Genomic DNA, 24,692 nt, shown 5'->3' with positions numbered 1-24,692 from the left:
TTTCTGCGTAGGCGGCCTTCGGCCGCACTTATGGATTATAACCCTCACAAAGTAGAATTCTCTTTCTGTGTTGTGAAGAAAAGGCGCTGAACACCTTTTGCAAAGAACACCTTTCTGCGCAAGCGCTAAATAAATATGTATACAAATTAAAGAGAATTAAATTCTCTATCAAATGATATCAAAATTGTCCAATTCCTTGAAGAGGTTTTCGAGAAATATTAATTTGAGAAAATGCTTAATTTGAACTTTGACCTTTAATAATTGTTGTAGTTGTTGTTTCCCAAAAAAAAAAATTACATCGTTACACTCACCTCAATGATCTCTATCGATCCCCGTATGAATTTTTTTAATTCGAGATTTGGTAGTATTGTGCATTTATGCCAACACTAACTTAGGGTTTACACCGGACAATACTGTCATAACAATAGCAATACATGCACACTTTTTCAGTAATACATGCATACTTTTCCATTGCAACAATTTTGACAACTAATACGTATATCTTCATTATCTTGACAGCATTGTCCAATGTAAACGCGCCGTAACAACAGGCGGAATGGGAGGATAAAATAAACTGTATAATAGTAAATTTTCTCAATATTAAATTTTTCGACAGGTAACGTGGCTTTATTGTGATAAATTGCAAAATATATGCTTTATAAAATCAATTAATAGCGAAAATGTTAAAAAACGGCGATTTGTGTGAAAGTATTAGCAACTTTCAGTGCATCTAAAGTTTTTTAAGCATTGTTTACTTAATATTTGACGAAAATAACAATTATATTTTAGTTTAGAAATTTTTGAAAACCCTATGTTAGGGTTTACACCGGACAATACTGTCATGTCTAGTCAGACGGAGAAACCTTTGTCGCGGCAACTCGTTACTTGTGTGAGAGGGGGAGACGAGGAAGGGCACCGAGTTGCTCGTGCTCGGGCAACACGCTTTCGTTCGTCTGAGTAATTCTAGTTGGTCGTTCACAGCTGACAAAAACAATTGTGTACAAAAGAATTTATCTCGTGTGAACGCGAAGGGCAACACCAAAAGAGAAATTGCCGAAAATGAGCAACGAAAGTTTCTCTGTGTGAACCTAGTCCATGAAGTAAATCGGACAGTGATTTGACGTATGCAGACAATAATTTTGACGTCTTGTGCAGAAAGAAAAGAAATTCATAACAAAAGAACTAAAATAACACAAGAAACGGTGATGGGTATGTAACTTTGTCTATTAATTATTATTTTTTAGTGTTTAGTTTAAATAGCTCGCGGGAAATGCGTATTATAATACAACGTTCACATCCGACATTTTGCTCAAAATGAATTGTCATAACTATTGTCAGGACGCTTATGCCGCGGAGACAATTATCAGCGTTTTTGACAACTAAGACGTATTTCTTTATTGTCTTGACAGCATTGTCTAATGCAAACGCGCCGTTAGGGATCAAATGCGAATCTGTTTTGGAAGCAGAAGCAGCAGAAGGAAATTTCTGGCAAATCAGAATTTTTATAAAAGACACATAGCTGTGAATTAAACGTCAGTTGAAAAGAGAAAAAGCAAGAATTAAGTCGTGAAAAGCGAAGAGCTCCAAAGCAAATATAAGTGAAATTTCAAGCGAATACCAAATATTAGTATAATTCATTGTTTAAAACTTTTGTGATTATTTAAAAAAGAAAATTTTTAAAAATGGTACGACGTGGACGTTCGGCTAGCCCACCACCAGCTACCAGGAGGTAAGTCCATTGGCCATTTCTTGCAGTGGGAAAATTGTGGATCTGTGACGTTTACAACCACATGGGTACAAAGTGCTAGGTCATTCGTGGAGTTTATTAACATTTCCACTTAAAAAATGTACTTCTATAATTAATTAGTGCAATTATTGACGATAAACCGTAAAGAAAAGATATTGGTGAAATTTTGATGTACGGCGAACACATTTCGTTGTTGCGTAACAGCTCCACAACTTTCTCGAACATTGCGCTTGATTAGTATCGAAACGCAATGCATAGTGATGAAACAAACAAATACATATCATTAAAATCAATAACAAAGAACAAACTAATGATGTAACGATTTTTCTATTCCTTATAACCCAGGAGCGTGCCTACACGCTATGCACCGGCACCAACACCAAATGTGCCAGCACGCACTGCACCCGCTGCTCCACCAGCGCCTGTACAAGCTGCACCCAGCGCTGTTGGCGCACCACAGCAACCATCGATGTTTCAGCAGATGGCAGCTACCGCTGGCGGCGTAGCCGTCGGATCAGCAGTGGTAAGTAATTGGAATAGCAAAACAATTCTTTGTTTTACCTGGTGATATAAAAACATTTTTTCAATTAAATTATATAAACAATCAGTTAATTTAATGGTGCTTCCCGGTATAATACCTTTCCCCAAAAATTGTATGTAAAATTTTACGATGTATTAACATTAACCTAAAAAATGATTAATTTCAGGGTCACACCATCGGGGCCGGCATAACCGGATTGTTCAGTGGCTCTGGCGATAAAGAAGTAGCCGCCCCTGCTGCCTCGGCACCAGCTCAACAATATCTTGCTAACGGCGCTCAGCCCAACGAGCCCCAAGGCCCTTGCACCTGGGAAATCAAGCAGTTCCTGCAATGTGCTCAGGGTCAATCCGACCTGACACTCTGCGAGGGCTTCAACGAGGCGCTACGACAGTGCAAGACTCAACATCACTTGCAGTAAATTATTGGAATGGCATTAACTTGCTAGCAATTATATAAGTTTCCCTTATGTTTCAACGTAATTCAAAATATATACATATTGCTAATGAATGTAAAGAAAAACAAATTTATATGTTAAATGTTGCAAGTTTGAAGATACCTTCTTTTAGTGAATGTGTCAGTTAATTAGAAAATGCAGCAACAACAACAAATGTTTTTGTAGGTAAGACGTTCTAGAATAATCTACGCAAAGAAAACATATTTGTGTTACGAGAATGAAGAAGTAAGCGTTAATTGGCAAAGAACCAAAAAAATGCCATTATTGCACTCACAACAAGCACGTGCTGCAGGCGCATGGTGAGTAATCAAAACAAAATAATTAACAAAGCATTTAGTGTTGTTTGCTGTTGACACTGAAATTATAGGAGAAGAACCAAGAACAACCCTATATTTCTATAAAATGAATGTTAGTTCTATCTTTAGTCACTAAGTTTATGGCGTGAAATTATGAAATAGGTGAAGGCCCGTAAAAAAATACGCTAGTTTAGAGTCTTACTGTATTCAAGTTCGTGCCAAATATTAAGCATTATAGCACGAATAATATTAAGCAGCATTTGCTGATGGGCTTGAATTCAAATAAAAATTAGCAGTTCTTCAACAGAAAAGCAGCTTTTCATTATTATTCAACATTGCAAAAACATGTTTATCTCCGATTCGAATCAAGCCGAAAATAGTATGCATACACATTTGGCAAGTGTACTTAAGGCTCAGCAGTACAATAATATTTAATGTTGTTGATGTTTCATGCAGTTCTTACGTTCGTCGATGATAAAAGATAAGGCGAATTTGGGACATCGACATTTTACATTAGCAAGTTGTGAAATTAAGGTGGTAATTATTTGAATTTCTTAAGTAGACATGTACTATGTATGAATACATCTATTTTTTCATAATAGGGTAGAAAGCGGATGTCAATTTGTGAAAATGTATTTTGCGCGCTGCTTTATCATCTCTTTGTTGATACGCCTGTTTTTCTTAATCACAAAATATTTATTAATTTATTTATTTCAGTCGCACTAAGATTGTTTGTTTTGTGATGCTTCATAAGCTTAATAAGGTATTTGTGAATCTAGCCCGTAGCTTATCTACATATATGTACATAATATCAATATATTTACATACATACATATGTATACATAAACGACATCCGTTACCACTTAAGGTCACGATCCGACATACCCAACATATTTCCGGGTTGTTAAGGTTTCTCGTACGACAGCAACCATCTCTTCACTTACTCAATCAAACCCACTAAGCTAATACCCCTCTCCCGTCTACCGTTAGTTGAGCTTGACAGCAACGATAGATAGACTAGCCGATTTAGGCAGGGCTTAACAGTGCCGTTACAACCACATGCCTATGAAAATCCCTTATTTCTTTTGACTGAGTGGTTAGATGTGCATACTACCATTCCGTAGAACCTGGGTTGGATCCCCAATCCGGGCAACATCTAAAACTAGAAGGATTCGGCAGGCAATGGCGAATCTGCGAGTGTATTTCTGCAATGAAAAAGCTTCTCATAAAATCTATTTGCTGTTCGGAGGCGGCGTAAAACTGTAGGTCCCTCCATTTGTAATAACAACTCAAGACACCCACCACAAATTGGAGGAAAAGTAATCCCAACACTTAGCAAAATCGTAAGCGCCAAAAGGTTATTATTATTATTAATTAGAAGCCCATATCTGTCCAGTTTTTAGCAGCATTAAGCTTTTGGCTCGTCGAATGACTGTGAATTTGATTATCTACTTCCTGATCTCTACACTGATCGTGTTTCAACCTACTGCAAAGAATGGCTCTGTCCCTGAGGGAGTTGATGCCGCTGCCTTTCTGGCTAAGCCATCCGCTACGTCATTGCCATCTATTCCCTTACGACTAGTTCGACGAGGGCGTCAAATTTCTCAATGCACTCCAAAACTAGAGGATTTAACCTCAAAAGATAAAGTATTTAAACGTTAACGCTTGAAAAATGCTAGTAAGACAACTGCCTTCAAAGTCTCTTAAGATTTTCTGTGTTCCACTTCAGAATGTTCACCTGAACATGTGCCTCGGAATTATTAGGACGCCAGGTTGTTTCCGTCTTGGGCTCCTACACCCATCAAGATATACCTGCTAGATGCTTACACGCCATCAGTGTCTCCGTAGCTCTGGTCCAATGCCCAGCGACTGTCCGCCGGGTAAATAACTATTTTACCAGTCTCCTGTCTAAGCTATCAGGACTCCGTCTTCTGTTTAACGGAACCTGTTTGCTGCGCCGTTTGCATAGTTCCACTGGCTAAGTCTTTTCCTAATCTTGTAGGTGCTGTGTTTCCCACACGTTTCTGCAATTACTTCTTTTGTCCTTTCTAATCTAACTTCTTACTGTACTGTACTGGAACTCACCCCAGCACCCTGTGCGATTTGCTTTGTTGAAAATCCTCCGCATCTTATCGCTCGGTTTGCTTAATAACAGCTAGAGTTAGAGGTCTCCCTTATAATTTTCTCTTTAGCATTTTTAACTATTTTTAAAATAAATAAATGCACTTTCTAAAACGTCCTTATAGTTAAAATTTATTTTGAAGCCTAATTCTTTCTTGATATAACTACGTTCATACATATGTAATATAATTTAGTATAATTTAGCATTCATCCCCCCCGCCCTTAATAAGTTACCATATAAATATTGTCGAATCGAATCATACACTTGACAACAATCATTCCAGCTCTAGCATAGCCATCTTGCACAGACGTTCGGCGCGGTCTTGTTTCGCTTCCGCTTTCTCAATAACATTAAAAGCGCGTGTCATAACCGCTTCCATTTCATTAACTTCCCCATGAGCACCTCCGATATGCTTACGTTTTCTACTTGTAGGCATTTTAGAAAAGCCATCACCGCCACCGCTTCTATTATTCATTGCAATAGCGCCACCAACTGCCCCTTCTAAGTCGGTATTAATTTCACTTGCCTTTGACACAAAGGAGGCATCATAGCATCCTATTTGTTTTGACAATTCAAATTGATAGATGCTAGCATCCAAGTCACGTGCCAGCTCCGCTGTATCCGCGCTAATTGTTTGCTTCTTCAATGAGTAAAAGTTTTCCTCCGCTTTGCGTGAAACCTCTTCAGCTTGTTTTATAATTTCGTCCAACATCTTGCAGTTCATTGCTGCCTCTTCGTCTTCTAGCTCCTTATCCTGCAAACTCGTGTCTTGTTCTTCAATAGCAGAGTAATCTATTTTCACCGCTTTAACCGCCACGTTATTTAACCACCACGGCACTAGCTGGTAATCCTCAAGCGCTTGGCGATGATAAATGATTTCGTTGGGTAATTTGTAATCGTTGGTATTGACTTTTTCGATGTAGTCCTTGAGCACGGCATTTATCTGTGCGTAGGCTATGGCTTTCATGACAGGCAAATAGTTTATTACTTGGAAGCGTGCGACCACATCTAGATGGGCTAAATCGCTACGATTCAGCTGTACAATTAGTGCTCTGATTGATTGATAACTAGCGGCAGTGGCGATCTCTTCATCATTTGGTATGCAACGACTAGAATAGTTCAGCAACCACAATTCCCAGTCGCCGACCTCATGGAATTGTGGCGCCTCTTCAATAGGTGCTAACAACAAACGCTGCAAAAATATTGAAATCTGATGTCGGCGCTGCGCAGATTTCCAATCCTTTGGGAAGTATTCAAAGCCAAGCGGTATATCGACCTCTAATTTGGGCACAAATTCGCGCAGCTCCTCCGCAAGCTCTGCCGCATCGGCAAAGTCTTCTGCAGTGATTTGCATGACACGCTTCACCGCTTCATTGTACAGCTCCGCCAAGTGTTGCGGTATGGCGCAAATCTTAGCAAAGCATGGATTTTGTTCGGAGGATTGTTGCCAGCGCTGCCACAATTCTTCACCCAAACATGCTTCTAGGAAACTTTGTAGCTTTTGCATCTCTAATGCTTCGGTTGATTGGTTGCAGAAGCTACTTTCTCGTACCACGTATCGCAATGCACGTCCCATATGTTGTACGAATGAAAATGCATTCTTGCTTTGCTGGCAACCAAAAAATTTGTAACCCGATATTTTGCCCTCGTCCACTAAGGTCTCCATTTCCAGTATATCGCTCAGCTCCAGCTCATCTGTATATTGGCCGTCGTAGACTATGAAAGCTACTGGCACAGCTTTGTTCAGTCGGCTCAATTTGATTAGGTGATGCATGCGCTTACGCGTGTTTTGTATGCTGTCACAACCCATTAGGCAGATAATTGCATCAGCGTTGTCGCATTCGTTACACACTGTATTGCCCCTCTCGGTTAGTGGCGGAATTCCGCTCACCTTACGCACACACAATGCCACATCACGCTCCATGGCGCATATGTATGGACTCCTATTGTACGTATCATCCACTTCCGAAGTGTTGCCGTTATTGATACGCTTCACATGCTTGCGCAGCCACTTGTTGCACAGACTTTCGAAGCCGGGCAACTCATCGTGATCATTGGGCAGCGTCAGCACTAACTTAAAGTACTTGATGCTTTGCATGTGGCCACATTTTACTATCGATTTACGTGCAATATGTGCGCGCACCACCGCGAAAATGTCGATGCACTGAAACGGAGGTGACGGCGTGTCTGGATGTTTCCAAAGTAGCAGTTGGAAATTACACGGTTCGCCATGTCGATAACGCTTGATCATCTGCAAAGTTTCTGATTGGTTGGGATGCCTTATTTTGGCAGTTTGTTCAGCGCGTGTGTCCATGGTCACCCAAACGGGCGTGGACTCCATTAGAGCGCGTTGCTTCTTTTTCTTGCGTGTATAGCGTAACCAGCGTTCAAAGTAGCGATTGAGGATAAGCTGATCGTGGCACATCATGGCATATTCTTCATTGGCCAACTCTTCGAGTTGCATAGCTATAGAATGGTCAAGCAATGCCTCAGCAATACCTTCGCAGTCGCGTTGAAACTTTTGGTATTTGCTTAGTTCGCTTTGAGCAATAACAGCCACCTGTGTGGCAAGCACGCTTTCCAGCTCATCAGCACTAACACGTTCCGCATGTTGTTGCAGAAGTTTTAATGCTTCCTGATGTTTCCTTTCCGCTTCTTCGCGACGTATCTTTGCCGCCTCCTGTTCTTTTTCTAGTTCGCGTTGTCTTTCAAATTCTTTTTGCTGGCTCAGTTCAGCTTCAGCTATGCGCTTAGCCGTCTCTGCTTGCGGCAGTTTTGAAGATAGCTGCGGAAAAGCGGCAGCGCCAAAAATAGTTTTCGACTCTTCCTTGACCTCTAAATGGGGTTCAACAAAGTTTGGCAGCACCGGCTGCGTGTTGAAATGTTGAAACACGCTATCTTTAGGCATGGGTTCTGGATTTGGGGTCTTTGTTTGCTGAAAAATGATTGCTGTCGATTTGGCGACATTGCCGAAAATGTTATCGCTCTTAACACGATTCTTAGCATCTTCGAATAAGAAAACACCAGCAGCAGATGGTAGTTGCGGTTGTTTAAATGCATCACCACCAAAGATAGAATTACCCAATCCACTAGCAATAGTGGTGGCAGGTTTAGCGGCGGCAAAAGGAATTTTAAATACAGAGTTGCCATTATCTTTTGCAGGAGCATCGAATACGCTACCAGCAATATTGCTTGCGCTGGAAGTATTTTGTGGAGCATCAAATTTAAAATTGGCTAACGATGATGATTGCAATTTTGCCATTGGTTCTGCAAACTGGTTACCGCCGAAAATGGAGGAATCGACCGATTTTTGTACAAGTTGTGGCGTTTTGAACTGTTGGTGCTGCTTAGGTAGAATTGGCGGCGAAGCCAATGGCACCTTAAAAATACTCGAATCCGTAGGAATGGTGGGCGGTGGCCCGATTTGTGGGAGGCTGAGTGCGGGTGAATTAGAACGTTTCTGCGTTTTTGCGGCCTCATCCTGTTGCAGGCGCTGCTGCATTTCCAGTTCACGTTGCCTTTTCCACTGTTCTGCCGCCTCACCTCGCAATTGGTCATCTGCTTTCCAGGCGATTGTTTTAAGTATGCCATTCTCATCGAAGCTGTTGTGAGGCACGCTATTTTCGAAAATATTTGCCGATTCCAGAGTATGACCGCAAACACATTCACCTACACTAACAGTACGCTTCGACTCGACCAGCTGGAGAAGAAAGTTTTGCTAATTAGAAAAATATTACATTAATTGCGGAATTCCAACTCACATTTAAAGCACGTTCCATGGAATAGTCAATGTCTGGCCGCTTTAAACGATCCAACAACAGTGAATCGCCATTACATTTTAATCCATGATAAGTAAAATATTGCTCTGCAGAGTCTTCATCTTCAAAACCAAGGATTTTTGTCAGATATGCCAATGGTATTAACACAGCATTCTTTCTCCAGTTGTGCGATTTATTAATGGCCTCCATGGCTCGCCAACGTAACTTGTTAAAATAGCCAAGTAGAATACAAGCACTCAAATAAGACGTTTCGGATCCACGAATCATGCTAAAGAAGCGTACGTAGTTATTATTTTGTATTGCATTATAAAAAGCTATAGCCTGCTTAATTTCCTTTGAATGTTGTATGTGTGTTGGCAACTGTTTCAATTCCCAAAGGAAATTTGAATCACCCAAATTCAACAAAACAATATAGCTACGAAATTCTGCTTCACATGGACAATGCACACCTTTGATGCGCAAGTCATGATACATATACTTTAGCGATTGAAGGCATTTTGTCAAATTTTCGGCGTTGATTTTTTTATCAAATACAGAAGGATCCTCAGCCACTAAACGAGCGGCGCAATGAATGTGAAACCTTGCACATTGCTCCACAAGTTGTACGGTGCCCAATGAGCAAAGTTCCTGTTGTGTGATATCTTTGCGTATAGAACGTGTACGATCCCATACAAAGTGGAACCAATCGGCAATAGATGTTTGCGGATCATCGCAGAGATCCATTATGCGGTGCATCAGGTACAACATCGTCATTTGCAGCACGTTTTCCGGTCGTAGTTCATGTGCCAGTGGTACTTCTTGGTCAGCGCTACTGCGTGAATATTCTTTTATAGCACGTTTATGTGAAATAGAGGATCTGCTATCCTCCTCTTCGCTACACATCTCAAATGTTGATACTTGTCGTTGAAACTCGCGCATTAAACGCTCTTTTTCAGGGCACATATCTGGACAAATGCCTAAAGGACAAAACGGTACTACTATCTACTATTAAACAAATTAATTTTGACTTTACCTTTTGTTCTTTCTACCTTCATAATATCTGTCTGTCGCGGTCTGATCAAACGCATCAATTTATCTCGGGCATCCAAAACGCGATATTTCTCCTCGTCAGTGTACGCTGGTCTTCGCATAATAGCCTCATACTCCTGTCGCAAGGATGTATCTATTTTGGCAACCTCCGTCGGCGTATCCGATTTTCCAGGCTTTGTTGCTGGTAGCGGAAACTTTTGTGTTCGCAACGACGCAGCTTTTGAAGCCGAGAACATGGCCGTAGTCGGCACTCTATAAATGGGTAGAGTCTGACGAAGGCCCATCGCATCCAATTCAGCTTGCACTTCAGGATTTACCCATTCTTCGGTATTTTGCACATGTGCAACTTCGCGTGTAGCATATTCTATCTGAAACTCAATCCCATTATAATAACCTGCCTGATCCAGAGCGCGTTCTGCCTGTGCTTCTGTTTCATACTCCACTGTACAACTTTGACGACTTGGACGCAATATGAAACGTGTTATTTTGCCGAATTTGCTGAAGTGGTTCTTGGCTACCAATTTGTCCAAGAAAAGGTCTGGTATTTTTTCGCATCTTATAATAAAATGTTTAACTTTCGCCTTTACAATTAATAGTTTTGAAATACATGTACTCACGATATAGCCTTGTAATTGATGCCATCATCCCAGCCGGCTTCTGCGTCGCCTAACATCACGCAATGATAATTTTAGTTATTTTATTGAACGAATTCAAATAAGTAATAATTTTATTTAAATAAAAGCCAAAATTTCCTATAGCGTTAAAATTTCCAATTTCTCAAAAATGTTGAAACTGCACTCGGGCGCCAAATGGAACGTCATCGACAGCTGTTTTAATAAGGCGTAGGCAGTGTTGCCGTTAAGACTTTTCAGAAAGTCCCAATTGATAATTGACGAAGAAAAGGGTCACCATATTATATTTGCTTTTCTTTACTAGTAAAAAAAACAAACATTTGAGAACCCAAGTCAAATTCAAATTTACATGTATTATAAAGTCTTCGCTGCTAGAACGTTCCGTTGTTAAATTTAATATGAAAATAGCGGGACAAGCTTTAAAAAAAACATAGAAATCGAGATGCTACAAGAGTTGCATTTCTTTTTAAATCTCTGAAAAGGGGCAAAAGTCGCAGATAATTTTGGGAAAGGGTCAAAAAATCCAAAATTTCTAAAAGTCGGGTCAAAGGGTATTGGCGCCTAAAAAGGGTCAAATTAAGCCTTTAGTCGCGAACGGCAACACTGACGCTAAGTAATAAGTACCGCGGCGAGAATCTAAATTCGCCTTCAACACCACCTTGTATAAATTCGCCTTGGTCAAAATGATGTGTTTGTTGTAAACAAGACGAATTCATATTACAACAAACAATAAATTCGCCTTGAAACATCCTTTTGACCAAGGCGAATTTATACAAGGTGGTGTTGATGGCGAATTAAATTTTCGCCGCGGTACTACTGAATGTCAAAATCAAGGCGAATTTATACAAGGTGGTGTTGATGGCGAATTAAATTTTCGCCACGGTACTACTGAATGTCAAAATGATGTGTTTGTTGTAAATAAGGCGAATTCATTTTACAACAAACACATCATTTTGACATTAAGACGTACCTCGGCGAAAATCTAAATTCGCCATCAACACCACCAAATTCGCCTTGGTCAAAATGATGACATCTAATCTAAATTCGCCATCAACACCACCAAGGCGAATTTATAGAAGGTGGTGTTACTGGCGAATTTAGATTACAACAACGACAGCCACATGTATTTTGTATGGAGGGTGTTATGTCAAATCTCAATTCGCTCCGAAGTTTACATGTATTTTGTTTTTGCTTTTGATGGGTGTGCTGTCAAATCAGTAAAAGCAAAAAGAAAATACATGTAAGGCGATGAAATCAGCTGATTTTACAACACCACCTTGTATAAATTCGCCTTGAACACCACCTTGTAACGGGTGATTTTTTTGAGGTTAGGATTTTCATGCATTAGTATTTGACAGATCACGTGGGATTTCAGACATGGTGTCAAAGAGAAAGATGCTCAGTATGCTTTGAAATTTCATCATGAATAGACTTACTAACGAGCAACGCTTGCAAATCATTGAATTTTATTACCAAAATCAGTGTTCGGTTCGAAATGTGTTTCGCGCTTTACGTCCGATTTATGGTCTACATAATCGACCAAGTGAGCAAACAATTAATGCGATTGTGACCAAGTTTCGCACTCAGTTTACTTTATTGGACATTAAACCAACCACACGAATGCGTACAGTGCGTACAGAAGAGAATATTGCGTCTGTTTCTGAGAGTGTTGCTGAAGACCGTGAAATGTCGATGTGTTATTCGACCACATGGAAGATTTTACGCAAAGATCTTGGTGTAAAACCGTATAAAATACAGCTCGTGCAAGAACTGAAGCCGAACGATCTGCCACAACGTCGAATTTTCAGTGAATGGGCCCTAGAAAAGTTGGCAGAAAATCCGCTTTTTTATCGACAAATTTTGTTCAGCGATGAGGCTCATTTCTGGTTGAATGGCTTCGTAAATAAGCAAAATTGCCGCATTTGGAGTGAAGAGCAACCAGAAGCCGTTCAAGAACTGCCCATGCATCCCGAAAAATGCACTGTTTGGTGTGGTTTGTACGCTGGTGGAATCATTGGACCGTATTTTTTCAAAGATGCTGTTGGACGCAACGTTACGGTGAATGGCGATCGCTATCGTTCGATGCTAACAAACTTTTTGTTGCCAAAAATGGAAGAACTGAACTTGGTTGACATGTGGTTTCAACAAGATGGCGCTACATGCCACACAGCTCGCGATTCTATGGCCATTTTGAGGGAAAACTTCGGAGAACAATTCATCTCAAGAAATGGACCGGTAAGTTGGCCACCAAGATCATGCGATTTGACGCCTTTAGACTATTTTTTGTGGGGCTACGTCAAGTCTAAAGTCTACAGAAATAAGCCAGCAACTATTCCAGCTTTGGAAGACAACATTTCCGAAGAAATTCGGGCTATTCCGGCCGAAATGCTCGAAAAAGTTGCCCAAAATTGGACTTTCCGAATGGACCACCTAAGACGCAGCCGCGGTCAACATTTAAATGAAATTATCTTCAAAAAGTAAATGTCATGGACCAATCTAGATTTTGCAAATTTTATGCGTTTTTTTTTAAAAAAAAAGTTATCAAGCTCTTAAAAAATCACCCATGCGCCTTGCTTTTGACATTAAGAAGTACCGCGCCGAAAATCTAAATTCGCCAGTAACACCACCAAGACGAATTTCACGATTTTATACGAAAATCTAAATTCGCCTTGAACACCACCTTGTATAAATTCGCTTTGGACTTAAAAAAGCGTTGTAATAAAACAAAAACGTTTGCATTTGCGGTGTACATTTTATTTAAGGTGAAATAAAATAGTTTTTGTAATAACAATGGAATCCGAGTCCACAGTAGAAGCCCCGCCAGAAAGGCATACAGAAAAACATGAACAAAAGAAAAATAAGAAACCGGCTGCCGCTGAAGCTGTTGGTGACATTTCAGGCGGCTCAAAAAACTATAGGAAGCGTAAGCGGCACCATTTCAATGCTATTCGGAAACAGATGGAATTCTACTTTGGCGATGCTAATCTGTCTAAGGACCGATTTTTGAAGCAGCTTATCGACAAAGATCCTTGTAAGTGCTCTAACATGTATTCTAACTAATTAATAACTAAGCACTTGGTGCGCATTCAAATTGCAGATGTACCTCTGGAGGTATTTCTAAACTTCAATAAATTGAAAGCGCTTACTAGTTCAGTGGGCGAAATCTGCAAGTCACTATCTAACTCAGAACTGCTCGAGTTGGATGAGGCACAATTGAAAGTCAAGCGAAAGACTGCATTGCCCATTGAACGGAATGTCGACGAAAAGACGCTATATGTTGAAGCTCTGCCTGCAGCAGCTGATCATGATTGGGTACGTCAGGCTTTTGAACGTTTTGGCTCAGTAGTCTATGTGTCGCTACCGAAGTATGCTAAATCGCGTAAAATCAAGGAATTCGGATTTGTGGAGTTTGAACATGAGAGTAGCGTCGAGAAGGCTATTAAAGCATTTCAAGATTTTAATGGTGTATTGAGAATGGAAGAAACTGATCCTGCAGAATTACAGAGTGTTAAGTCATTCATAAAAGAACAAAATGAAGAAACCCCTATAGCAAAAGATGAATTAGATATAGAGCAGAAAAAAGCAAAAAAACCCCAAAAGGGGCGCCGATGATATTTTAGACTCCGAAGGGCCTGCAACAAAAAAGTCTAAAACCGAAAACGATGAAAACTCCACCGCAACCGAAACAGCAGAAAATACAAATGATGATACCGAAGATCAGCAGCAAGAAGACGGGGAAGAGGGTAGCAATAAAAAGAAACGCCGTAAAAAGAAGAAAAAGGCCAAAAGTTTAGAAAAACGCAGGAAAGATACTGATTTGAATACTGACGCATCCTTTTATGAATTGAAAATTCTGCCTAAACGCGCCTGGAAGCGATTGCGTAACAAATATCTAAACTTGCAACGTGAAAAAGTTGCAGAGTTAAAGCGCAAAGCATGGAAGGAAAAGCAACAACAACAGGCTAGCGAAGCAGGCGGGTTGGAAGCATTAGACGCTACAGCACCACCTCCAGCCAAGAAACCGCAGGCAAATGAACGCAATCTGCGTAAAATGAATATGAATTTCTACGGCGCCGGCGAAGAAGAAGCAAAGCCGCAACCAAAAGAGATGAAGCACAATCCTGCCTTGGAACGCGCTCCTCTCTTCAGCTATGCAGAGGGACTTATAGTAGAGGTAGCTTTTTTGAATCCTTGCGTCAATATTAAAGAATTTAAGGCCGATATGCGACAATACGAAGCCGTAAAGTACGTTGACGTCAAGGAGGGCGCCTTGCTTGCACATTTGCGGTTAGATGCGGCAGAAGCGGCAACCGAATTTGTGGGTCAAGTGAGTTGCGCAGAATACAAGTGCAAGGTACTCAGTGGCGAAGCAGAGCTAGAGTATTGGAAGAAAATTGAAGCAGATCGTGAAATGAAGTTAAATAAACAAGTAAAGGTACCACAGAAGAGAGGTAGAGAGAAAGTTAAGAAACTAATAACGAAACACATTCGTTTTGGTGAAGATGATGAATAAAATAGTCAATACCTTTAATTTTTATTTTGGAAAGATAATAGAATTAGCTTTATTTAATGAATTAAACATACCTTCTTACATTATACTAAAATGTACTAATTATTAGTCTGATTTTCAAATTTGAATGATTACTACTACTATATGTATAGTGAACCATCTGCTGGCCCTAGATAATGTAACGATATGAGCAAAACATCAATAATGGTCCACACTCCTAAGCCTCCGAAACTGAAAAGCTTTCCAATTCCTTCCTGCCAGTGCCCTAGATAGAAACGATCGGCCCCAAATCCACCTAATGTAATACTTATTATAAGCGCCGTACTCCACCGATAACCTTGTGTCCAGTTACATTTAAGATTACGTGTAAATGAGCGATTACCAAGGCAGAATACATCCGAATGTACCGTGCAATTGGTGCGATAATAATGTGCATTCACGGAATTGCAGTTTCCACGAAGCATACATGACTGCTGCCACATTTCCGTTTGATAGCAATATCGACAATTTATCTGCTGCACAAAAGATCGATTACCTTGACATTGAACATGGTCCAATGCCGTACAAGTAACATTTATATCGCGTCCATAGTGACAAGAGTAGTTATAATTGCAGCGTATACAAGGAAAGGGCAACGACGAACACTCGCTATCTGGTGTGCCTGGACAGGATACATTGGTGTCATTGATGCTTTTGATTGTAAGTGGTATAGCGTCATTGTTGTTTGTGATGTTTTTCGATTGGCCTTCCAGTTTAGATTCAGCTTCCATAAGATTTCCACCAGCAGTCAGACTTTGACGTATACCGCTCAAAATGAAAATCATGATGAGCGCTATAGCGGAACGCATATTTATTACAATACAACGCCGATGCAGCATTCTATAATTTTTTGTTTTAAAAGCGGAATGTAAACTACATTTTTTGCGCACGCCCAAATTAATAAACAACTTTATATAAACAGCTGTTTATGCTGCAGACAAATCTTTCAATGAAACAAAACCAGAGACGATTTTTGGAGGTAAGAAAAATTAAAAGATTTAATTTTAATTAATGAAAAAACTCATAACTGTAGTAATGTATGAAAAATATACATTAAAATCTATTAAAAAATATATACTAACATACATACACGTGTACATAATCAAAGAAAGCAAATAAATACGACAGATATCTATTAAAATCCTCTTCGTGCGACTGCTGGGAAATATGAAATACGAAAAGTTTGAAAGCCTGTGTACAAAAACATAACACCATCAACAACAGCTGAGAGACTTTTTATTTATTTTATGTAAACAACGGTCCTTTGGAGTAAAAAGTTCTTGTTGCTAATAGACAAAAAGGCCCTTACTGAAATGGTCAAGGTAAACGTGGAATACTGGTAAGTTGAGATTTACAAGCCATTAAACATAAATAAATATCGTCACAACTCATAACTCAATTTTTCAGTCCAAAATGCAATTTTGAGTGGCAATGTAAAATGTTAGAAAACTTTCTTCTGCAACAACAACCAGAAACGGAAGTGGTTTGCTTCAAAGGCCGACAGGGATCCTTTGAAGTAAAAATTGATGACAATTTGGTGCACTCCAAATTACAGTCTTTAGCATTTCCCGATCACGAAAGCGTGCTTGAAAATGTGCGCAAAGCAGAAAAAGGTCTACCGGTAGAAAAGGTTAAGGAGCAGCCAATTGATAATTGTATGCTGATGTGATCACAGGAAAATGGAAACACTTTTCTATTTAAGAGAATTAAAACTTTCTTTAGTATGCATATAATTGTTATTTGTGCGGTGCACAAAATCAAGTACACAAAAAATAATAATAAAAGCTTGTCAAAGCAGGTATATATGAAACTTAAATCAAAATTAATAAGTTCAAAAATGTATATTTTTTTATTTTCGTGAATAGAAATCAATTGTATTGGATATCCTACGAAAATATAAATTCTTATGGGCAAACCAATACAAGTCGATGTGGAGCATTGGTAAGTGCATATTGGTGGCACCTATAATACATATGTATGTATATTTTTGTTTGAATATAGTGGATTATGTGCGGCACATGCCCGGCAGTGTAGGACACTGCAAAAATACATAATGAAAGAACAACCAGATACGGACCTAATTTGTCATGTTGGGCGTCGTGGTTCCTTTGAAGTTATCGTAAACGGTATGTTGGTACATTCGAAATTGAAAACCCAGGCTTTCCCATCACAGGAAGAAATATTGCAGAGCGTGATAAATGTCCGTGAAGGTTTGCCACCGAAATACGTGAGGTCAGAGAATTCTTGTTCATTGATGTAAAACTTCTATTGTATGTACGGATTTGTATAATTTAGTGTATATTTTTGTAAATATATTTTATTACTTTTATGTAATACTTTGCTGTGACAATATCTGTGCCGTTCAGTTAAATTAGCCTTAAGTCGGGCTAGGCCCTATTGCCTTTAAAGCAAAATTTCATTGGGTTCCCAAACAATATTTTAATGTTTAACTATTCATAGGGGCAGTTCAAGATGCCCTTTTAATAGAAGCTGATTACATATTTTTTAATTCAAAGTCAAACATTCTAAAGTCACTTAGGTTACTTTAATTGAACGACACAGATATGAAGGTACGTATGTATGTATATGTATGTATTTACATAATTAAAGTTAAAGCGTGATTTTTTTTATTCTTTATTACAGACATGTATGTAATTGTTTTACATCTTGTAGCGATACTGAAAATAGCTTAATATTTTCATAAAGGTAATTTAATAATAGAGTAACTTAGATTTCATAAACTGGCATGTTTTTGTGCGAAGCTTATAATTTAAGTACACTTTGATCATACATATTTGTAAAATGTATTATCGTTATCAATTATATTTCCTATGCGCCAAGCCTTGCTTCCAATTATCTATATTTTATTGCTCTGCACCATGTTCTATCTTTCGTACTTTCACCTCTTCTTTGCAAGAGACAAAAGCATTTTCTTCTTCCAGTCCTTTGAGTGATAAATAAATTCCGAAGCGTATTTTTCCACCAAATTCTCGTGCAATAGTTCGCAATGGCTCGTTGGTTTTGCAACCACTATGTTGGTCAATGCAAATCATTTGACAACGCGTACAAAATCCATCTACTTTAAAATTTACATCACCTATACTAATTTCCTCAAAAGAATTTTCCTCAAACGGGCTTGCAGTCTCGAATATTAAGTTTCCTCTAAAGCGGTCCACTGTCTGATCGATAGATTCCTTTTCCGATTCTACTTTATTGGCTAACCACCGAACCGATGCGCGGTTGATGAGTAAGAATTGCGCCTGATTTGCAAAGCTGATTTCCTTGGCAGCACCATCTTGAGTGCGGCGCTCGGAATTTTGCCGCACTAAACGCAAACCTTCCGTTTCCAAGCAGTCTGATAACCACTGCCCTATTGCTTCCCCACAATCTAATCCCTCTACTAAATCATTGCAAACCTTGCTTTGACAGAAAGATGATTCAATACGTTTTGAAAAATTTGTTTCGTGCATTTCTAATGGCACCTGCACAGACTTCATGTTTGGAAACCGTAGCTCCAAAACTCCTTCCCTTAAATGCACAATTGGTCTTATCAAGCATAATCTTGTAAAATGTTTTTTGTGTAATAGCCATTCCATTGACATCGACAATCATCCAAGTGCGATCATATTTAAAACCATTCCGAGTGAGCTGCCATGCGCTGCTCACTTCAAAAGCGCCACAAGATTTGATCGGATAGATGCATATGCGTTTCAACTGCGGCCTTAAGCGCTGTGATACTTTACGTAGCGCTTCCGGTAGTTCTCTTCTTTCTATGACACGTAAACGCTCAGAAGCTGTAGTTAGATAGCAATCACGTATCATTGCCACTGCTTTGTCCACATCCTTCGGGCGAGTCATGTATCCAAAAGACATACGCACCGCACCCGTTGGCATACCATCTACCAGATCTGTATAATCACTGCAAACATGGCCCGCTTCGAACTGTTTTCGTATGTCTGAATTCGACAAACGTAAGAACCATTGGCACGCACCGGGATTACAGAAGCAACCGGTACGTATTTGTACATTATGCACTGCAGCAATGCAAGCAACTTCGGCAAAACCAACATAAGTACCATCGTCGTGCAGCACATTGAAGGTAACCACGCCGCCTTGAAGCGCTATATCATCATAACCGACATGATTGTAAAATTTTATTAGAGACGCACCATTGGCATGATGTAATACGGCGAGTGAGTCGTGGCAATATTTAGCCAAACGGTAAACATGCATGCTAATACGTTCCATTGTCAGGCGTTTCGGCGTGGCAGGCACTATACGTTCCAATGCTCGAAAGCCTTCCAGCACCGAAGAAATTGTGAGGAAAGGCAAGGTGCCATCTTCAAAGCGTGTAGAAAAATTAGATCGTTTTTGGTGAAAATCCTGGCGTGTCATCGCAATATCTATGGTCCCGCCGCCATAGTAACGCTTTTGCAGCACTGATTGACCACGTTTGCTCACCAGTAGTGCACCAACTCCCGTGGGAAAGCTGTCGAGGCATAATCATATCCTTATTATATACTAACGATTTCTATCTGTTTTACTTACCCAAACATTTTGTAAAAGGAAATACAACAAAAATCGGGTTTGTATCTTCGCAAATCTAGGAAATTGGTTGCTACAAAAGAAGCTGTATCCAGGCAAATGTAATAATTACTTTCATCAGCTTCGTTTCCTTTTTCCAGTCCTCTAACAGGTGTGCCATGAAGAGACAAACCCTGTGTTTGAATTGCTTCAATGATTTCAAGTGGCATCTTGTAGCCGCTGAAGTTGCATTGCGCCGAAAAAGCAACAAGTGAATTATGCTTGAGTTTATTACTTCCATTTGTCTTATTGTCGAAATTAGAACCATTTCCGTTAACGGCAGTTAGACTCTTCAAAATCTCGTGTTTGGTTAAAACATTATGGCGATTTGTGCCCACTATTTCACGCAATCCCAACACGGATGTGTGATTTTCTTGACAGTAGTAAAAAGCACCAACGTTATTTGCATCTTCACCGAAATGAAAACATTCACCAACTATTCGCAGAGCAGCGGTAGCATTGGCTGTGAATACCACAGCATATTCGGATGCGTCTGTATTAAAATGTTGCAGTATCCTGAAATTAATTTTTTATCCTAATTTTGTACATATGTATGTATATACGTAATTTAGAAAGTTGTATTTACCTGTAACGAGCCTGATCTATGAGGTCACCGGTTACTTTGCAAGTGTGTGGATTACAGAATAAATTATCTTTGAGCACCTTGCTAGAGGCATCTATTAAGCTTTCAGGATAAAGCGTAGTTCCAGCGTGATCAAGGTAGACATTTTCTGAAAAAAAGTTTTATATTTTTATTTCATAGAAGACTTGGGCACTTATTAGAAAATTAATAACAGAGATAAATAATTTCAAGGGGCAGTATTAAATTATCAACAAAAGTTCAAAAACACTTCGTTGAAATTATGATAACGTTTGTAAAAAACGACCAATAAGAAATAAACACGTATTTATTAATTTGCCATTAAAGGCAAGTTTGTGCATTTAATTTCTCGGGACTAACATGGTAGTATCACAAGAACAATAGCTTAATACAATAATATTGTTGTGTTAATTTCCTGAATCGGTATAAGTTGTAGACAAGTTATTACTCGTGGCTGCATATATATGTATTTATATATATATGTACATATATATACAGATGCGTGCAACTAATTAGCAACGAAATTCAAAACGATATTGCTTGCAAATTATGTTTATTTATTTATTTTTAATAATTTTCATTTAAAATATAATTCAATCTATATCAGAAACCACAATAACAAAAGTTGCAAAGCTTGCAAATTGCAAACAAATTAATCAAACTTCAAAAAATTGTCATCAAAATTTCAAAATTTTTAATTAACTATTTAGATAATTTTCGGGTATGCAGTTTTGTAGCCCATTCAATTTTAGTATAATAAAGTGCAAGTTTCAAGTCGCTAAAAATTACCGTTGATTTTTTAGATTTTTTTTTTGTGGAGGGTGTTGCGCATTTTCTTCCATATAACACATGATCAAAATTTTTTTTTTTTACATGGAAAAAAATCCGCAACACCCTCGACAAAAAAAATTCTAAAAAATCAACGGTAATTTTTAGCGACTTGAAACTTCCACTTTATTATACTAAAATTGAATGGGCTACAAAACTGCTTACCCCAACATTTTCTATATATTCTAATTAAAAATTTTGAAATTTTGATGACGATTTTTTTTAAGTTTGATTAATTTTTTTGCAATTTGTGCAAGCTTTGCAACATTTGTTATTGCGGTTTCTGTTATAGATTGAATTATATTTTAAATGAAAATTATTAAAAATAAATAAATAAACATAATTTGCAAGCAATATCGTTTTGAATTTCGTTGCTAATTAGTTGCACGCATCTGTATATATATATGTTAGTCCTGATAATTTAAATTCACAAACTATATATATATATATATATATATATATATATGTACATATATATGTATACAAATGTACATATATGTACATATGTACATGCATGTAAAAAATAAACAAATTGTATTTTTGATCGCTCATAGATAAGAATCAAAATACGTGTATTTTGTCTATAACTATTCTGCCTCAGCAGGTGATACAAGTTATTTCACCATAATTAAAAAGAAATAAAAAAACACTAGTTTACACGAAAAAAGTACTTTGCTAAAAAACTTATTTTTCCAAAGAAATGTTTTCGAGGTAGGTACATATGTACATATCCTCACCTGAAATGCAAAATAACATAACAACATAGCCACTGAAATGGAAAAAGTCGTAATTTTTTTTTCATAAAACGATGTGGGCAGTTGTAATTCGATGAAATCCATCATAGCAATCAAAAAGTTAATTTTTAATTTTTTATAAGTTAAGACTTTTTGCATTTCAGTGACGATGTTGTTACGTTATTTTGCATTTCAGGTGACGATATGTATCTATAGCCAAAATACCTAGAGTATTTTTGGAGTTATTTCCACAAAACTCCAGAAAAACGAATAGAACTAATCTTTCTTTTATGTTTTTTTGTGTTTTGTTTTTGTCAATAGCAATAGAGCTTTTTGAGTTATAGGCGTTTAAATTCGAAACACAATGAACCTTCCATTTGTTCATTTTGGTTCATTACTTTTAGTTGATAAACTTTGTTCTCCGTCCTAACATTTTTAATTATTTTACCACGAAAACGGTTCTTTGAAAAAATAAATGCAACTCATTTTCGTGATCAGCGGCCCAAAACTAGTCCAAAACCCAGTTTGTAACGAGATACCACTTTTTAAGGGAATATTTGTATACTAGTGTAATAAATATTAGATATTTTATTTAATGCCTCACGACATCATCAATTCATGCACGTATGTAGATGATTAAATCATGATAAAATTATTTGCACATATCGCATCCTAAATCAAAAACAGTCACAACTCAAAAAATAGAAAATGTTCAAGAAAGGCTGCTGAAATGCGCAAGCGACCTAAGCAAAACGAAAACAATCTTAATAGTATGGGATTGTTCGAGATGCAATCGCAACCGCACTGTTGCGCGAAATATTAAAGTATCACGTTAAGGAATATAGTGATGAAGGAGAAATTTCGGCGGACGTTAGTGATATCGTCTATTTTTGGAAAGTAATCAATTTTGAAAAATTTTGAGTTATGACTGTTTTTGAATTAGGGTGCGATATGTATGTATGTGGGCTATTCTAGACAAGTGCAATTGATAACACTTCCATATTGAAAATTATAGATGATATAGATTGTTACAATATGCTGTGAATTTATATAACTTCGTAATATATATGTACATACATATTAAACACAAATTACTAAAGTATGTAATATCACACGTTCTTCAAAAGTGCATATACATACATACATACTTATCGGCACCTTACTATCGAAAGGCCCTATCTAACATTTTTGTTTCTTTATGGAGTGATGAAAAACTCCATAGAAAATCTAATTATTTTGCAACAAAATTCTTTTAAATACCGTTTTTATTGAAAAATTTAACTAATTTTATGTTGTAGTAGTTATTTTTAAAATCCAATAGGATTTCAGTGAGTTATCGGCATACTTTTGTAGAGTGCTGAATTTGAACAGAAAATGAGTTAGGGCCCTTCTATATTAAGGTATATGTACATGAACTATGTATATACATACATACACATCTGTTCAATTCAAGATATTCGGTAAAAAAGATATTTTCAAAAATTTCATGCATTGCTATATATGTCATCTCAAACAAGGTGTTATGCCATGTCATTCCATCTCAAACATACTATAGGTATCCACCAAATTGAGCAAGTGGTCTGGGCACTATAGCAAAATAGCAGATTAGCTGATTGTTAAAGAAAGTTAAATAAAAATGTTAAATCCTTAATTAAAAGTTCCTTATATTTTACTCTAAATTCCAACTTACGGAAAGCAAAGTTATTTTGTCTAAACTTGTTCAATTCGTGAATACCACTAAGGGCCGGTTGTTCAATGTCTGATTAGCACAAATCGGAGGTAGAAGCTCCGGTTAAGCACAACTACTGCTTTATTGATCACATGTTACATGCATGATGTCGAAATCGTCGATAGTGTAGTGGTAGTGATAACCAGACATTGAACAACCGGCCCTAATACTTTGTTGTAATTTGTTACAAAAACTTTTCTACCCCGTACGATTAAAAAGCGTGTCAGACGTGGCAATATTTCCAACTTTTCCACGCGATTCGCTGTCAGATTGAGAAAGAGAAATTTTATTTCCATGTGTGAACAGCCAGAAAGTCCTTTCCGTCACTTTTCGGAAATCAGTTTCAGAAATGAAAGTTGCAAGGTGTGACTGCAACTCAAAGCGCGCTAATCGATTTCGGAAATATATTTCAACTTGCTCGTGCTGCACTAGCAATCTGCAATTCGCCTTTCGCAAATAAAAAAAACCTCTTTCGAAAGTCAAAATGTTCTTCTTCTGCCTGGAAACCGCCTGGAAGCTACCTGGAAAGTACTTGTCAAAATGTATAAATATCCCGCCAAAATGTTAGGATGTTTAAGCTGATTAAAATAAAGTAAAAAATTTGCATTTGCAAAAAATTAAATGAGTTCCTGCATTTATATGACATTTCAGTATTTTAAAGCCTTTTGGTCAATAACACTTAACTTTTTTGCTACTTTTGTCAGAGTTTGTTTACATTTTTTATATATATATATATATTGAGTGTAGCCCTGTAGCAAATAAAACCAGGTGATCTCAACAGATAGATAGTATGCACAATGCACTTTACATGCAAGATGTGACTGTTCACGCAACTGCTTTCTGAAATTTCTCAATTTGACTGTTTTTTCGAAATATATTGCTTTGCCACGTCTGACAGGCGCTTTAATATGAGCTCAGGAAGTTTTTTTGGGCGTTTTATGACAAGCGTGGAATTTCGAGTTAATTCACTTTTGAAGAACGTATGCAATATGCAAATACTTATGAATGTAGATATGTACTTGCCTTTTATACGTTGAAACTCGTTTTCAATTGCTTCTTTTTCAGCT

The 24,692-nt window shown here is 38.0% G+C and overlaps 7 protein-coding genes across 7 annotated transcripts; 4 read left to right on the top strand and 3 right to left on the bottom strand.

Annotated features, from left to right (window-relative positions):
* Window positions 1-1,409: 1,409 nt before the first annotated feature.
* Window positions 1,410-3,349, top strand: LOC118753915 (coiled-coil-helix-coiled-coil-helix domain-containing protein 2-like; the record flags this gene model as incomplete). The annotated part of the gene is given in 3 exon segments (XM_036488793.1): window positions 1,410-1,729; window positions 2,093-2,270; window positions 2,455-3,349. Coding segments are annotated over 3 exon segments (477 nt in total). The 3' UTR covers window positions 2,707-3,349.
* Window positions 3,350-5,197: 1,848 nt separating this feature from the next.
* On the bottom strand, window positions 5,198-10,670 carry LOC118753914 (protein xmas-2-like). Its single transcript, XM_036488792.1, has 4 exons — window positions 10,586-10,670; window positions 9,952-10,523; window positions 8,922-9,895; window positions 5,198-8,860 (listed from the first exon to the last, which is right to left on the bottom strand). Exons 1-4 carry the CDS (start codon window positions 10,639-10,641, stop codon window positions 5,435-5,437), a joined length of 5,028 nt encoding a protein of 1,675 aa, XP_036344685.1. The 5' UTR covers window positions 10,642-10,670; the 3' UTR covers window positions 5,198-5,434.
* A 2,599-nt stretch (window positions 10,671-13,269) lies between these two features.
* LOC118753910 (la-related protein 7-like) lies at window positions 13,270-15,144 on the top strand. The gene is given in 3 exon segments (XM_036488788.1): window positions 13,270-13,631; window positions 13,698-14,191; window positions 14,193-15,144. Coding segments are annotated over 3 exon segments (1,656 nt in total). The 5' UTR covers window positions 13,270-13,390; the 3' UTR covers window positions 15,114-15,144.
* Window positions 15,135-16,070, bottom strand: LOC118753911 (TM2 domain-containing protein almondex-like). The gene has a single exon (XM_036488789.1). It carries the CDS (start codon window positions 15,986-15,988, stop codon window positions 15,251-15,253), a length of 738 nt encoding a protein of 245 aa, XP_036344682.1. The 5' UTR covers window positions 15,989-16,070; the 3' UTR covers window positions 15,135-15,250.
* Window positions 16,071-16,242: 172 nt separating this feature from the next.
* On the top strand, window positions 16,243-16,863 carry LOC118753913 (migration and invasion enhancer 1-like). The gene is made up of 2 exons (XM_036488791.1): window positions 16,243-16,488; window positions 16,557-16,863. The coding sequence occupies exons 1-2, from the start codon at window positions 16,463-16,465 to the stop codon at window positions 16,816-16,818; spliced, it is 288 nt and encodes a 95-aa protein (XP_036344684.1). The 5' UTR covers window positions 16,243-16,462; the 3' UTR covers window positions 16,819-16,863.
* Window positions 16,847-17,691, top strand: LOC118753912. Its single transcript, XM_036488790.1, has 3 exons — window positions 16,847-16,947; window positions 17,015-17,090; window positions 17,151-17,691. The coding sequence occupies exons 2-3, from the start codon at window positions 17,056-17,058 to the stop codon at window positions 17,407-17,409; spliced, it is 294 nt and encodes a 97-aa protein (XP_036344683.1). The 5' UTR covers window positions 16,847-16,947; window positions 17,015-17,055; the 3' UTR covers window positions 17,410-17,691.
* Window positions 17,692-17,772: 81 nt separating this feature from the next.
* Window positions 17,773-24,685, bottom strand: LOC118753909 (molybdenum cofactor sulfurase 3-like; the record flags this gene model as incomplete). Its single annotated transcript, XM_036488787.1, is given in 5 exon segments — window positions 17,773-18,724; window positions 18,726-19,638; window positions 19,698-20,249; window positions 20,320-20,464; window positions 24,649-24,685. Coding segments are annotated over 5 exon segments (2,358 nt in total), but the record flags the coding sequence as incomplete, so codon positions are not given.
* Window positions 24,686-24,692: the final 7 nt, after the last annotated feature.

This window comes from Rhagoletis pomonella, unplaced genomic scaffold, assembly GCF_013731165.1.
Source record: "Rhagoletis pomonella isolate Grant_MI unplaced genomic scaffold, Rhpom_1.0 Rhpom_scaffold_03040, whole genome shotgun sequence".
Taxonomy (NCBI): Eukaryota; Metazoa; Arthropoda; class Insecta; order Diptera; family Tephritidae; genus Rhagoletis; species Rhagoletis pomonella.
The sequence above is the reverse complement of the archived record's forward strand: the minus strand, read 5'-3'. Positions and strand labels throughout refer to the sequence as shown.

Coding starts and splice junctions, on each gene's coding strand:
- LOC118753914 (XM_036488792.1), bottom strand. CDS start 10,641: ATGTTAGGCGACGCAGAAGCCGGCTGGGATGATGGCATCAATTACAAG. Junction 9,896..9,951: donor GAAGGTAGAAAGAACAAAAG/GTAAAGTCAAAA, acceptor TTTGTCCTTTAG/GCATTTGTCCAGATATGTGC. Junction 8,861..8,921: donor CCATGGAACGTGCTTTAAAT/GTGAGTTGGAAT, acceptor TTTCTTCTCCAG/CTGGTCGAGTCGAAGCGTAC.
- LOC118753911 (XM_036488789.1), bottom strand. CDS start 15,988: ATGCTGCATCGGCGTTGTATTGTAATAAATATGCGTTCCGCTATAGCG.
- LOC118753913 (XM_036488791.1), top strand. CDS start 16,463: ATGGTCAAGGTAAACGTGGAATACTG. Junction 16,489..16,556: donor AAGGTAAACGTGGAATACTG/GTAAGTTGAGAT, acceptor TCAATTTTTCAG/TCCAAAATGCAATTTTGAGT.
- LOC118753912 (XM_036488790.1), top strand. CDS start 17,056: ATGGGCAAACCAATACAAGTCGATGTGGAGCATTG. Junction 17,091..17,150: donor CAAGTCGATGTGGAGCATTG/GTAAGTGCATAT, acceptor GTTTGAATATAG/TGGATTATGTGCGGCACATG.